Raw genomic sequence first — 16,766 nt, 5'->3', positions numbered from 1 at the left:
ATTTTTTTTTTCATTCTGCTTAGGATTGTCCTTGCTTTATATATAAATATTTTTTTTGTATTTATTCATACTTATATGCCATGAGCTATTGAATACATATGTTTTCAGATCATCTCCATCTACCAAAGAATCATCAGATATATTAAGAATAAACGAAATGCAAAATGGCGAAAAAAGATCTCGTAAAATGTTGGAAGAAGAATCACCTGATTCGTCGTCATCAGAAGAAGAAGAAGACAGTATAACATCGGCTACCAGAATATCTTCACCTCCTCCTATTAAATCACATGAAACGAAAAGTTCTTCACGAACTTCGTCACTTTCAAACGACCAATCTGATGATTTCATCAGCAGGTAAGACAGATTATAGAAGTGGTCCCCAACCTTTTTTGATAAATTCTCTTCTTTGCCTATCCTGGATTTTTTCAAACCTGCCTCACCATGCATAAAACCCTCACCACACATAAAAAATATCTGGAACAAGTATCATTTTGGCAGCATCCACATTTATATCCAAAATAAACAAGGAGAAAGAACCTGCATTTTAATAGGCCTATACAATATCCCAGTACATTGTTTAACCCTAGCTACTGCTACTCACAACCCCAAGTCCGACTTTTGCAAAATTTAAGTAGTTTATAATAGATCCATAAATACACATTACAATAAATAATTAAACGAAACAATATTTGTGAAATTACACCTAATCGCAACTTAATATTTCCTCCCCAAGTACCTATTTCCTCCATGATAATAAATTCCCCCCAGTTGGCAAACGTTAGATTTCAATTCGTCATTTTTGCTTTTTTTTTGTGAAGTACACATATGCTGTGCAATAACATTATCCTGTCTGTATGTCAAACATTAATAAACTCCCAATTTGAGAAAATACCAAAAAAAACACGTCCATAATCATTATTCTCTTATCGATGTTGTGAAATCACTACAATAACCAGAAAGGTGGATAAATATAATTTACTGAGGTTCTATTAGAATTTTAATAAATTAATTTTAACCAGGCTTTATTATATGGAGTTAACAATAACCTGAACTTTGTAAACCTATATTCCTATGTCTGCCGAACCAAAGCTCTTTTCATCATACCATTTCTATCTTGTGAAGCAATTTTTTAGTCCCATTTATTGTATGACGCCTGACAACAGTTTAAACCCTGAAATTTTGTAATATATAGGAATAGTTATTATCCCAATTAACAGGGGGTAGAAGCCTATGTATGTATGTATGCATAGCACATACCATTGTATCAGTATATGGGCAGAAATAAATGATTTACCTTTATAATAATCAAACTAATTTATTTCTCAAATATATGACTGAAATAGCTATTTTGGTCATTAGCGAGTAAAATTATTATGCTCATTCTAGTTCGTTGTTTGTATTATAAAATTCTTCATTGTAACTAATTACATAATTTTTATTTCAAGTTATAACAGTAGACGCAATCGTCCAGCTTCTTTGCACATATCATCGTCAGAACCACCTCATCATAGACCACTTCAAATGACAAACAGTGAAGGTGGTTCAAAACCAATAGCAGCAACACAACCAGTACAAGCAGTGGTAAGTTATTCTGGCAATTTTTCACTTCCATCAATCGTGCAGTGTTACTCATTTCCTTACTCTGTCCTTATTGTCCTAATGCTGTTCTCATTCAGGGCCGAACTAGTAGAGAAAATGGTAGTAGAACAACTTTACTTTCAAGAGACAAAGATGATACACCTTCAGCTTGGCGGACAGGTATCATAATATTTTATTTTGATTCGATATAATGGATGGATCTAACATTATTTGTACTCAAAAATAAAATCTGTGGGCACCTACATTCAACTTTACAAAAATTTCAACTTGGAGTACATATTATTTGCATACACTGTAAGTTTAAACATCGTACCAACTGCTTGTGTGCTGCATAGTTAAATCTATATATCAGTTTTATGGGAATTCCAAACTTTAATATGTTGTGTCTATGTCGGATTCTATGCATTTCGCCATGTATCAACTGAAACATGTTATAAAAAAATGATATAAATACAGTAATTGGCGCTCCAGAAGTGTGTGTACCAATATGGAGATAACTAATTTTGTTCGGCTTCTTTACATCAAGTTCTGTAAAGAGACTGAAGCCTATGGGCAGGGGGTATATTCACTCAAATTTTTGGAACATGGCAATCTCTTCTACCTTGATATTGCCTTATTACAGGTTTACGAAAAACTGGTAGCTTTGATGAAAAATCAAAAATTAGTATGCAGAATTTACAAAATAAAGAAATTGAAAGATCCTCATCTTATTCCACAAGATTCAGTGAGGAGACAAAAGTATGATATTTTTAATTTTTGAAATATATCTTATTTCTTTTTTGTGATTGTCATTGATGTTACCAAATACTTAGCTAGCAAAGGTTTGAATTGCGGCACTGTTATTGAGCTGGAAGAAATTTTCCTCTTTTTCATAATAAAACAAGGAAAATCAATTTAATTAGAAGGATAGAAGTTTGCAAATATGATCTGTAAAACAATAAACATCTTCGGCATAAAGTTTAAAGATGAACTAAGTTATTTACGGCTGGTGTCTGAGGAAAAATGCTCTATGATATTATAAGTTTTGTCATGTTTTTCCGATTTTTTCTCATCTAGGAGATGTTCCTCCTGCAATATGGCAAGGGCAAGAAAAGTAAAAATACAATTGGCCATTATATGGAATTACATTTAGATTACACAAGGCCTAAAAAAATATGATCGTGTTTTACGGTTTTACCTAGACAAAATATTAATAAACTTAGCATACGAGTATGTGTAAAAAAATAGAATTTGCAGAGAAAAATAGATATTGAGTTTATTATTCTAAATATTATTTTACAGAACGAGACAAAAACAGCAAGGGTTGCACCGATCCTTGATGCCAGCAAATCGAAAACAGATGCAGAAACAGATGAATCTAATGATTTACTTTCCAGGTACGCACCACATTTGTCTTATGACTTTATTATTCGCATCCAGAAACACATTTCTGATAAAAGTGTTATAATATTTTTTTGAAAAAAGACATATCTAAAAATTATCTTTGGAATGATTACACTTGTAGGATTATGCAAACAGTCATGATCAGGATAATTGCTTTCGAAATAATTAATCTACCATTTCAGATAAAGGTTTTACTCAATTTGGAGAATACCATAGCTGAAAGTAATATGCATATTATCACCAATTGTTTGCAGATGTATCTATTCGGAAATATTGAAAGCTTGTTTTTAAAGCAAAATCATACGGAATTAAAATATCATTTTATTTTCAATTCTCAATTCATACAAATTCTATTTATGATTATAGGTTTGGTAGAAGGAAATACGACACAAATCAAAGTGCAACAACTGATCCTACTCCAGATACATCTGCTTCATTTAAGAGGAGGTATAATCTTTTTTTATTTGTTTCAAGGATACCAATCACAAGATATAGCAATTTACAGTGTACTTAGTTATTTCAGCATCTATGTCGTCAATATCATGACTTATCAATTTGATGTCATGATAGGATTTCAATAGATTGTTTTGTGTGGAGAAAATGGCAAAGAAAATAGGTTTGCTTAGCACAGGTGTTCACAAGCTTTTCAAGTCAATTATTTCAATGCTTTTTCATGATATAGATGCATATTTAATCAATTTTGCAATAGGGTATATGAGCTTATTTTGTGTATATAAACTATCATATAGATTTAGTTGATTTGCGGCTCACAAGTGTGGGATTGCATACAGTTCTGGAACCACTCAGAAATGCATAAATTGCTTTGAAGTTTGTATTGTTTGTAATATTTTTGCAACCAGATTCAGAATCATATTTTTTATTTTTACATTATAATCATCTTCATTCATGCTTGCTTGCTGCTATTTTGTATTGTGATTTTATTATTTCTAGCATATCTTATAAGAAGGCTGTTGGCCGAACAGAAAGCCTCGAAAATCATGATGACGCAAATATTGAGGCTCTCACCAAGAGGCCTAAAACATTCAGGTATCACTCGAACGTGGAGTGTTGTGAAACTAAATATCATACCTACATGCATTTTGACCCTGTTTCTTGTTTATTGTAGCTTATTAACCTGTGTGAAATATAAGATTCCATTCCGAATACTCAAAATATCAGCCATTTCAAAGCATTAGACTTTATCAAACAAAAAATTAATATTCGAACATGCTATATAAGTGAAAATATTGCGGTTTTGACAATAACTATGTATAATACAGTGCTTGTTCCTGAAAAATGGAAAAGCTTAAAATTATGTTGAAAGTACAGTGTACTTTCAAGATAATTGTTACGCAATGCTAGTTAAGTAGTTAGTATTAAATAATACCATAGAAATCCACCTCTGTCCAATAAGTAATGTGCTTTACAGTAAGAAGGATAAGAAATACATTTTGAAATAATCATTTTTAATTTTGTAATGATTTGTATTCTTGCGGAATAGTCCTTTATATCTTCACAAGAAAAGACTCAATTTTATCATTGTCAATTCTGTTGTCAGAGATTATCTGTGACTGGCTCTTATATTTCACTCAGGTTTTTTATTGACACTATCCTGAATCTTCTTGGTGGGTGTCATGTCATCTGCATCCATTGAATGTCATCATATCATTATTTCAAATAGATTAGGTCATAAATATGCATGCCGCTTGTTTACTAGATTGAGTGATAGTTTTCTGTAGCTTGTTATACTACCAGGCGATTACTTAATAACACTTCAACTTCCACTTATGTATGATTGTACCTAAAAGATTCAGTAATCTAGGATGTCACAAAAGTTATTTTCTCCTCAGATTAAGTTCCGATCAACCTGGGTTATGTTTTTTGGGGGATCATTCTGTATATTATAAATTGAAAAATTACAAATAGGCTGATAGACTGTTTGTTTCTTTTTATTAGGTCCCTAGTCTCATATGGAAATATAGGTTGTTATTTCTCATGCAGATAATTAAGGTATAATGATGTTTGTTCTAGTAATAGCTGTAATTTTGATTTTATCATGAACTGTCCATTACTGAGTTACGATACTGTGTTTAACATAGGATCACTGTTATTTTTGTATCTAAATTTTAGTTTTGATCACTCTAAATTAAGATTGGATTTTCATATTTGGTCACATAGAAAGGAATAGTTTACCCCTATGCTTAATGGTAAGCATACTAATGGTCACCGAACGAGAATAACAGACAGAGCAGATGGATGTTTTTGACATTCCCATTATAGCATATCTCTCTACTCTTGTGTCCTCAATAAGCTTGGTTATATTATCTGCTATTTTTTTCTGAGATAAGTTATAATGGCATAATCATAATTTCTACTCAAATTTGCTGTATTGATATTGGCAATGTATGATTAGATGAGTTATCATAATAGTTTGATAAATTTTCCATTGTGGTTAATTTACAGACCACCCAAACATAATATTGAATCTGATAAGAGGATAGTTTTATGTGTGATTTTAAGGTTAACAACTACAATGTAATGCAACCACAAAAATGAACAAAACCACTGATTTCATGCTATGGAGATAATATCTATTCTTAGAATTTGTCTGTATGATAGTTTCTTTATTAGTGGTTGAAACCAAACAGTTACCTTTGATATAACTTAATTCAGATTTTGTGACCGACTTCCATGTGTTGCAAAAGATGTCTTTTGTACCTTGTTCCCAGTGTCAGAAAATTAAATTTATACAAATGCATACTATCCCAAAAGAATTCATTGGTAACTCATACTGTGAAAAAGTAATAATTTTTATATACCAATACCAAAATATAATTATATATATTTTTATTTATCATAATTATGTTTATAAATATCTGAAGCCGTTTTGTTTTTGGAATTTGTCGAGTTTTGATTTTAGTTTTTACTAATTTTGAAGTTAGAGTAGCATACATTACATAGATTTATTTGATTACATTAGTAGAGTTAGCTGTTTTCTGCAGTCAGAAATTTTTGTATTATTACGTTATCTGAAAATACAATATTTACTATATAGCGGTTTCAGGTCCTCAGTCGATTCATCGAAAATTGTCGCTCGTGTACTAAGCGATATTGAGAAAGAAAATTATCCACTGAAGAAATCTACGAACCGCAGTAAAAATGACAGATCAACTTCACTGTCACCCAGAATGTCAAGACGTAATAAAACAAGGGCAAATAATGAAATAAAAAACAGAATTATTCCCAAATCTCAAGAACAAAGCAAAACAGAATTTCGTCGCTGGTCTCTTGATAAAGAACTACTTAACTTGAAGCCAGTCACCGGTAAAACTTCATTCTTTGCTGAGTCTGGTAGAATCAAAAACTTCCAGTCCGATATATTGGCGGAAAAAACATCATCCTGCTCAAAAATTCCTCCAAACAATGCTAAATTGAAAGTAACTAGAGAAGGAAGAACAAGGTCTGGACGAACGAGGTTACGAAGTGCTTCCTCGGATTGTATTTTCAGATCAAGGCAAGAAGACAGGTACTTGCAATCTAGAGAAGTTTGAGCTTGAAAGAATAGTGCATAGCACTGAGTTTTAGCTTGAGTTGTTTGCAAGTTAGTAGAAATTACCATTTAGATTAATTTGAAGTGAAAAATAACCATTTTAGTTTGTATGTTATTGATAAATAATATGACACTGTGTACTTTAATACTAGTTATGTTTAGTGCTTGCATTATGTTGCTTGTTCTGAATTGAATAACCATAATGAAAGATTATGTTTATTATTTGCTAAAATGTGAGTAGCTTGAATTGTAACAGATTTAAAATGCACAAGATGTTAGTTTTGTTGTGAGCTTCTGTTATGATCCGATTATGATTGAATAATTGGAATGATACTACTAGTAGTAGTATGTTACTTGTTTTGTTGAGACACATTATTCTGCTGCATGCTTTGTTTAAAATAAAAAAATATTCCTATTCTTCAAATGAAAACATGATAATTATTATTTTATCTAATGGTAGCTATACTTTCTTGAATATTGGAATAAAAATAAAGGTGATATAGCAAACCCTTGAATCCTGGTGACCGTACATTTGAACCCATGTGTATATCCGCTGGATCAATCTATATGCGGGTGCTAAAACGCATGGGTTAGGGTTAGTATGGGTTCAAATATCCGTAAAACAAAAAAACTTCCATAGGTACAACAGTATGCAGGTGCTATTGTCGTGGGTTCAAATGTACGAGAACTTTGAATACTACATGTGGCAATACTCGGACATAAGTCGTGTAAATGTGTTGTATAAATTTCCGATCAATGTTTCATATACATGGGAGATTGTGATGAGGGTTTCAAACTTTTGGTTTGAAAACATTCACAAGTAGTCACGGTTAGACAGTAGTAAAATATGTTGCATAATGTAGTAAAAATTTCAATCACTCGAAAATTATTTGAATCAACATTTTTTGTTTCGAAAAATTAATCACTTATGAAATGAAATTACATGAAAATGTTTGTTGTAACAACACTTACATCAATAACTACAGACAGACAGCTTCATCAAAGTACATTGCAGTCAATCATGTATTTCCATAACTGTTCACCATGATGTCAAGTGAATTATTTCAGTCAATAATGAGTACATCCTTAGTAAATTGTTGAATAATAAATGAAGATTTTTACGCACTCATCCAATATAAGATTTTTGACCACCTATTTGGTTATATTATGTCATTATTGCAGATAAGTGAATTGATCATGCATTACAATTTCGTTTTGTGGTGTCATCATCTTGTGACAATGAAGTTACTGATTGTGTAGAAAGATAGATACAGGGTTGTTCACTAGGAGCTTCACTATGTATTTTAACACTCTTTGTTTCAGTGTTGTTTATTTAATATTATTTGTTGTAGACATTGCTTTGTATTATACCACCTGCCAATTAGTTTCACAAACATTAATATATGGTAATAGAATTTTGTGTGTTATAAGATTATGGCCTAACCCTAACCTGTTACACATACTACGGGAGTACCCTCATGAAATATATAGTTTTCAGTATTGCCATGCATCTGTTCATTTAAACTGACTTATAAACTTCATGAAATTTTCACTGGCATTTTTCACTCCAATTTTGTGTGTGGTGTTATATCAGTACTGTATATTGTACAGTTTGTCATTATAACATCACATGATAGAATTTTAACACTGGAATCATACATATCCTATTCGCTAGAGTGTAGGATTAAACTGCGTTGATATACCAGATTGAAGACTCGTAGTTTGACCCACATACTCACAGTCTCCACACTCACGCTACAATAACGTTGGTTGGCAATGCTCAACCGGCAAGATTCTGGTCTTGCCAAAAAAGTGAACAGTCTATTATTCAACCTAACCTAAGTATAAGAAACCATAAGCTATTGTGTATCTGGAAAATTTGGTTCATTAAGATGTGAACAGTTAATTATATATATATATATATATGGCCCTTTGTGCTGTCATATGTGGAAATCAGCTTGTAATACTAATACAGTATACAGATTCCATCAATTTCATTATTAAGGTGTTCGATTTACTTTATATTATTAACATTTTACATAGGTCTTAGATTGACTACTATAACTTGGTGGCTATCTGTGAATCAATGGTAATTTCAATTAGCGTGATAGATCGAAAATTAGCTGATAAAAAAACAAACCTATCATAACCATGGTTTAATATACAATTTGTTGCTGCATCAGTTCTTTTCATTGTTTCAACCTGTGTCTATAATAGCATAAGCAGCCCAATTGCCCTAACGAGACATTCAAATGGCGATTAGGATTGTATATCCATCCATGTTATTAACCATTGTAATGTATATACGTAAGCATGTTTTAGCCAGCCCATTAGCCCTAATCAGGACATTCAAATGGCAACTAGGATTGTATATCCATCACTATTTCTAACTTGCCTAATACACATTGAAGCAGGCTTTTGTCTGAATTCGCATCAAAAGCCGAAAATTATAGTTTAGCTCCCAATGGTATAAATATGTGCTACACTGATGATGATGTTTCATTGAGAAAATGAGTGAGCTTTTTCAGTTCTCACTCATATATTAGTGTTTGTTAGTATTTATTGGTAAATTGAAATTCTTATTCTTAAAATAGTTTAGTTTCTATGTGAGTTGCATTTGCAGTCTGTTCATTATTGTTCAATAAATAAGTAGCATAATACTTATTAGATAGCATGCCTTTCTAGATCGTATTAAATTTAGTAAAATGTATATATGTATATATATATATATATATTGCTTGTTTGTATATTATCGTATGTGTTGTAATAGATATATAATTAAAAAATAACATAGTGTTCACCCACTGTACAATTGGTTTAACTTTCATTAATATGTATTTGGTAAATTTTTAACCAGTATGTGTGTATGGTCCTTATAATCTAAATCATATTCAACAAAATTATTTTTTAACGGTCTATTTGAAATAATTTTTGCAGTAAAATATCAGAAGATGACAGTGAAAAAGAAAGTCCAACCACAACAACAACAGCTTCTAATGATGCCGCAGCTGCTGCTATGTAAAAATAATTATATGTTATTTATAGTCATTACTCATATGTATAGTATGGACGTGTAATATTATTGAATAATTATTGATTAATATTATTGAGTTAGCAAAGACATCTAGATATCCGATTTCTAATTCCTAATTGCCAGTAATATTTCATTGCCGATTTCTTTTGTTTGTATCGATATTACTATAAAGCAGTTATGCTCGATTGTAGTAAAAAAAGAGTACATTGTAAAATTCCTGGTGCTATACTTTGTTAGCAGTTATTTAGTAGCTGTTGGATTTAAAAAAATTAGGATTATTGTCACACATTTTTAACAAACATGGACTTGAACTTTTACCATTAATTGTAACGTTTTACAACCTTTTTCACATTTTTCGTTCCAAGGCCCTTTACAACCATCAACTGGTATCTAACAATATATAATTTTTAAAAGGCTTTCTGGTTCAGCATTGCCCGCCCAATTTATTACACTCTAGGTGAGGTGATGGACATGGGATTGGTACCCAAGATGTTTCACCGGCGAATTTAACACAATTAAATCAAACTCTTTAACTGCTAGGCCATCATGCCCACAAAAAATTATCTGGATTGTTATACATTTCAGTAAATCTGTGGATTCTCGACGTTCTCATTTGCAACCAGTAAGAGACGAAGAAGCAGAAGCACAAAGAAGAATAAGATCGAGGAGGGAAAGACAGACGAGAAGGTCAACACAAGGAGTTACACTCGGTATGTTTTTTTTTTCTGTGGAACTATCTGAATAAATACAAAAACTGGAATCTAACGGGAACAGAAATCAAGCAGAATATAGACTACACAAATATGAATACTCAGCGCTTCAAGATTTTTAAATAAAAAGACAAGTGTTGAAATTTCGATGAAACTTTCATTTGAAAATCTTCAAAGAAATAAGTGCTTTTCAAACTTGTGTCCAATCATGGTTTGAAAGAATATTCATCAGAGTATTTCAAAAATATATTTTTTGTTCATTTTATCGAAACAGCTTTTTCAAAATTTGCTCTTCAAGTTGAAGCCCTCAACTTGCTAATTTGTTAAGACTACGTATATGTGGAAGTTTGCTCATTTTCGATGACTGAAAGCAGTGTTATTGTTGCAAATATTCTTTGAAATCTACTAGATGTAATTCCTTCTTAGTGTGCAGCAAGACTCTTGAATCACTTGAAGGATAAGTAGTTGGTCACGCATGAACTTAATAACATTTATAATTTGGTATGTGTCTTTTTTACAGATGTAGTTGAAGAAGCGATGCGAACTATAGGACAATTTAGAAAGCAGAAACCTGCTACTGATAAGACGAGTACAGATACACCAGATTCTAGAACTGTATGAATTTTTCTTATTACCATCGCATATATGTAAATAGCCTTCCTCAATCAAACATTCTGCTGTTTTACATATATTATCGCTCATGAAACTTTCAATGTGATCTCAAGAACAGGTTTTCAGGCTATTTTTGTATTAATCTTACTTATTCATAAGCTTATTTTCTTCTTGCGAAATCCAATTTTGTGTTGGGAAAATACCGCTTCAAGAAGCAAAGCATATTTTTGTTGAGTCAGAATAATTCAAATTAATGGGGTGAATGAAACTCGCCATCTAAGAGTGTTATAAAATACAGGATATGGACTGGGAACCGAATGGGGGGCCTTGGTATGCCGTGGTTCATGGTAATTAAGCCATATTATCGACTTTCCTCTCCCCCCAGATAAATATGAAAATCCTATCATATGCTTGTTTGCTAAGGTGTTGTTCATTCAACATACAAGTATCCTAAAATTAAACTTAAAATTTTGTTTCTATTCTAATCAAATCTAGTTATAGTCATTCAATTGCACAAAAAAGTCCTATTATGTTTCCTGTTATAATTCTAGGATACATCATCAACTTATCTCAGGGGTAGTGATGATACACAACAACCAGCTTCATCTTCTTCTCAATCCAGTTATTTTACAAATACGGCGACTAGTTCAAGCACTCCAGTTACCTCACTACCGTCTGGTTACATACCCTCAGATCAAAGAGTGAAAGGCGGTGCAGAATCAGCATCTACTTCTTCCAACTCAAAATCTGCTGCTCTCAGTGTACCAAGTATTTCCGTGGACCCTACTGTATCAGAAGGCGAAAATGACAAAGGTTGGTTGTAGATTTTGTTGTTGATAAACGCTGAGCAGAGCTTGAATTTATTACTCTTCTTATTAATCAGAATTAAGCATTTCCAAAATTCAAGAGTTCAGAAATATCGAATTTAAATATTTTGAAATCCCAGGGTTGGGAGTCTAAATTTTTGCAAGCATGGATAGAGAAGGACTCATCTGACCTATTTTTGGCCTATAGTTACTGTTCTTTGGCTATACATTCATATATTTGATTTCCTATTCAAAAACAAGGTTTTTTAAGTTAAATAATCCAATTTGGAAGCTGATCCATTCTTCCTTATGAATATGTAAGTGGAACTCAATTACAATCACCCACTATGTAAAGAGATTATTTTTTGGACAGACCGGGAGCTTCACGGTCCACCCAGTCTACTACATCCTGGGTGAGGTGGGGGTCATGGGTGGATTTGAACCTGATATGTTTAATCTGTGATGCCAACACAGTTAAGTCTATCCCCTTAACCACTAGGCCAGGGGTGCACAGCCTTTTTGCTATTGGCGGGCACACTGCATTTATTTGTATTCAATGTGGCCACCAGGAGGTTGATGAGCGCGTAAAAAATTTTTGGCTTCTATGTCGTCCTAGCCGCGTATTTAACCCATGCGAGGTGCAGTCTGCCAAATTATGAAGTATGTAGGACTACTTGGAGGTATGATATTCGCATTTTAAACAGATTTTTCTTTTCAGTGCACCTATTCTTGAGCAGATATATTGCAGCAAGTTGCATAAGGGTTGCACAATTTTGAAAAAAAAATCGAAAGTCGGGGAGGGGCGGTCACCCCCATTTTCTTGTCCTCAAAAGTATAATAAAATGTCAAATATTCTGATGAATTTATCCTATAAAAAATTGCAAAGCATAGCCGCCAAATCCTATATTTTGAACTTTTTGTTTGTTTGTTTATAGGATTTTGTATGTGGACGGCCGCATTATTTTTCCATGACGGCCGCAGGTTGTGCACCGTTGCACTAGGCCATATAGAAAAAAAAATTAAGCTTTTTACACCCTCATCTTTTAGGTGACAAATCAAGTGGTGAAAACGGATTGAGTGCTGCTCAAAAACGAAGGCGGAATCGAAAAGAACGTCGGTCTACTGGTATTCCTGATGCAAAGCCATCATCGACAGCTACAGAGGTTCGTCCAGCCTTTGAATCTATGTTCTCAATGTTTAGTGTGTTTTGTCCTTGCGTTGGTCGTCGTCGAGCAGGTTACAGAGTCATAGAGGACTAAGTTGGTTTAAATACAAATGTACAAATGTTACAAGAATTTAAACTTCGCAAATGAAATTTTGTTAATTTCAAACAAATTTGATGCAAAATACCTTGGTTTCAAAATATTCAAATTTTCTCTTCGCTAAACATTATTTTGTTTTCTTTAATCATACAAATTTATTTTATCATCTCAGAAGTCTGATTTACCTTTTCAAAGTTCACCCTACTTTTTCAATCATATTATTGTTTCCATGGTAATATTCATGCCATTACATTCCAAGCAATTGTAGCAGTTGCTAATCGATCTGACAGCCTTTCGCGTGATTAGTTTAGTATTTCTAAGGATAAGTATTTTATTGGTTCTTGATTTGACCATTTTGTGTGAAGGTGTATTTGATGAATTTTCCTAGAATTGAGTAGAATCTCAATTTAGGAATTAAGTTAGATGCATGTCACTAACTCACTATAATATAATATATATATCTACATATAATGCACCATCATCCCACTCTATGCATGTGAATGCCGAGATTTCAATTTGCGATGTGGTTGTGTTTCGCTATTCTCTTCCCATTTCATATCATAACATGGCGCTGTCACATCCCGCCATCACCTGAAATGCTTGCTCCCGTAACAGACGATACCAAAAAGCACGGGACCCTCGGAAAGAGAGGAAAACATTGAAGGAGGTATCGAAGCTTCTACGATTATCAGTGATTCGCCGAGATTTCGTCGTAGACGACGTCACAGTCGCAGTGAAACTAGAGCCCGGCCAAAATTACCCACGGAGTTCCAAGCAAATTCCATCTACAAACGGTCTGTCGAAAAATCTAACAAACCCTCGATTCCGGAACGAGTGAAAAAAATGGTTGAACGCGACGAAGAAGACTTGAATGATGATGAGCGCCATCAACGATTAGTTGAAAGATTAAAAAGTCGAATTCGAAAAAGTAATACTGTTCTGAAAAATCAATCTACTGAGATACAATCACCTGTTATTGAAGAAAAAATTTCTCCACTGCAATCTGAAAAGGTTGAAGCCAATGTTTCAACTGAGAAGCAGTCAAAATCGCCACCCGCCGAAGAAGAACCAAGATTTGCTTTAGAGTTGGATGACCCGCCTATTCCGACAATGAGAAGGCGTCGCCCAGATGAGCCAGTTATTCCAGCATTTGTAGATAAATCAGGCAGGGGGGATTCTTCTGCAGATATCTCTACTAAAACGCAGCCCACTGTTGTTCATAAAGATGTGACAGATTCTAATGAGTTTTCTTCTAAAAAGGACGACAACCCGGATTTGTCAATGACAGAAAGCATCAACAACGATGAAGTGGAAAAAGTTTCCACGACATCTAGCATGTTAATCAAAATCATTGCTGCCTGTATTGTCTTGTGTGTTGTGTATTTTGTGTTTGCTTCTCTTTTTATGTAGATGTCACATTTCTCACGTTTAAAATTATTATTCAGATTCGTATGGATTACAACAAGCTGTATATACTTTATACAAACTTTTTTGGGCATTCAAAATTCATTTCATTGAACCCCAAAATGTAAAGGAATACCGGTACTTATTAATTGATGGTTATTGTGATTGCAAATAATTTTATTACCTTTCATAAGCAATGTCCAGAAACAAATTAAATATCAGAGAATATTTACTATTAAAAAAATCAATAGTGGAGTTCCTGATCGTAATTTTCATTTAAAAAATTGTCATTTTGAGCATTCAGCAATATGGTAGCCAGGCCAAAGCAGCTTCAGTAAATTTCAACGAATTTCAGAAAATAGTATGACAATTGGCAATTGAAACGGTCATTAACTTTGCTATACGAAAATTTCTTTTAACATAGCCCAATTGAAAATATATTCTTATGTATTCGAATAGTATGTTATGCTGTTTTGCTAATAGGAGGTAACCTACTATGGTCATCTCCAAATTGCCAATTGAAGCTATTCAAGACAATATGCGCTAGGTTCAGTTATCCATTCTGTATCTTGTATGATTCACTGGCATGCAAACCATAGTCACCATTTAAGTTTTTCTATACTCTGTATGTCATTAACATCGTTTCTCTGTACTGAGTGTATTCCATTTCTGTCAATATATGTGTTAGTCTTAATTTATATTTGCAATTTACTAGATAACAGAAAATATGGCTAAAACCAATTACCAAACATTATAATATTGTATACCTAATTTTATCACAGTTGGATGACTATTTCTGATCCTTGAGTTGTGAATTTAATTTTTTATAACCAGCATAAAACCGATATTTGTAAGATTTTGTACGAATTAAATGTAAGATATATCTGGCGTGTTTTAATATTATTTCAGTTGTTTTTAATAAAAATGTCACCATCATTTTTAGAAATTGTCACAAAAGTTTTTCTCCTCCCCACTTTTTAAAACACGATAATTTGATATATTTTGATTGCTGTCAAGTTGAACTGAAAGACAACTAGGCTGTCTGTACTAAACTCTCCGTTTATTGCAAATATTTTTAGTAAGCTTCAAAGCATTGCAGCAGTGTACACTGTTTAGATAGATATATATCGCCAATTATTCTTGTTATTAAATATCCCAGCTATAGGCCTAACTTACATCCATGTTTTCTTTTATTGTACATAGCAATGCAAATTTCGAGTAATGCCTTATGTTCTCTTAATATGTATTTTTGGGTATTCTTGGCAATGTATTAAAATTGAAGATTTATTTGAATTACTTAAATACGAAATAGACATGTTTAATGTTAGGGAGATAATAGCTAGTTTTCAATTTGAATTTTTAAAAATAGAATTATTTACCAAATTTAGCAGTTTCAAATTTCTCATTAAAATTTGAATTTAAGAAATATTAAAATTAAATTTAAATTTTCTTCACCAATTTCAGTTGTTTAAAATTTTCACAGAAAACTGATTTTCTTGCTTTTTTTTTTCAAATTTATGCTTTATGATGCATTTTTAGTCCTATACTGTGTTTCACAACACTTGCAATAATTATCATCTATTATCTTGAATGGGGATGTCCATATGAAATAGTTTGATATTCTAGAATTGGCGGTTAATTTCAACCTCTAATGAAAGGTAATTCACTAAAAATCATGATATAGTCGGAATTATTTTTCAGATCAAATTGACCTAAAATATTATTTCTTTGAATCGAACATCTTCTTTGGACATCTCTAGTTGAAGCCAACTATAATCAAACGACCATTGTGTTTTATCATTGTGAATTCCTGAACTATTCAATATTGAAAGTAATTTTATTCAAATGTTCATTGCCAATTTAATTGCATTATTAGTCTATACATAGTACTATATGAACTGAGCATGCTTTTGCTGTACAATTTTTTGATGCTTGATTTAAAAAATTTTGTGCAAATGACCATTTAGTAACATGGAATGATATGTGCATATCAGTGTTTTGATTATTGTTAGATTAATGAATATGGCCAACAGGATTTTATGTGAAGGGGAAGTTGATGTGAAATATTCAGTTTTTATAATTGATTATTATAAAGAACAAAGTTGACTTAGTTAGAATCTATTTCAAACGACATCTGATGTGTTGTTGATATAATTGCATTAACACTAGCTTGTGTAATTTTTTTTTTGAATGTCTGTGGTTGAATATAATTTTAGCTATTCTTTATGTAATTTGTATATCCAATTGCATTATGAAAATTTTTGCTTCAAATAAGAGAAGCAAAATATTTTCCTGAAGTTCTCTGAAATCCCTCATTATACTTGGAACTAATTTGCAATATCACGATCATGTTTGAGCAACACTTGCATGAATCACTAATTGACTGTAATTTATCTTTTATATTTT

General features: G+C 32.3%; 1 protein-coding gene across 6 annotated transcripts in view; it reads left to right on the top strand.

The window, feature by feature from the left end:
* LOC120330795 (protein phosphatase 1 regulatory subunit 12B-like) overlaps window positions 1-16,766 on the top strand; it is a 52,394-nt gene that overhangs the window by 19,494 nt on the left and 16,134 nt on the right. For 3 of the 6 annotated variants that reach the window (XM_078114122.1, XM_078114126.1, XM_078114123.1), the window contains exons 8-20: window positions 109-354; window positions 1,446-1,581; window positions 1,677-1,758; window positions 2,222-2,337; window positions 2,881-2,975; window positions 3,349-3,429; window positions 3,934-4,029; window positions 6,038-6,508; window positions 9,470-9,550; window positions 10,152-10,276; window positions 10,797-10,891; window positions 11,440-11,701; window positions 12,742-12,857. In XM_078114122.1, the coding sequence (XP_077970248.1) occupies window positions 109-354; window positions 1,446-1,581; window positions 1,677-1,758; window positions 2,222-2,337; window positions 2,881-2,975; window positions 3,349-3,429; window positions 3,934-4,029; window positions 6,038-6,508; window positions 9,470-9,550; window positions 10,152-10,276; window positions 10,797-10,891; window positions 11,440-11,701; window positions 12,742-12,857 (2,002 nt within the window). Of the gene's footprint in view, window positions 1-108; window positions 355-1,445; window positions 1,582-1,676; window positions 1,759-2,221; window positions 2,338-2,880; window positions 2,976-3,348; window positions 3,430-3,933; window positions 4,030-6,037; window positions 6,509-9,469; window positions 9,551-10,151; window positions 10,277-10,796; window positions 10,892-11,439; window positions 11,702-12,741; window positions 12,858-13,571; window positions 16,733-16,766 lie in introns of those variants that run through there. The other 3 variants (XM_078114125.1, XM_039397720.2, XM_039397721.2) reach the window with 3 other exon arrangements.

This window comes from Styela clava, chromosome 6, assembly GCF_964204865.1.
Source record: "Styela clava chromosome 6, kaStyClav1.hap1.2, whole genome shotgun sequence".
Classification (NCBI taxonomy): Eukaryota; Metazoa; Chordata; class Ascidiacea; order Stolidobranchia; family Styelidae; genus Styela; species Styela clava.
The sequence above is the reverse complement of the archived record's forward strand: the minus strand, read 5'-3'. Positions and strand labels throughout refer to the sequence as shown.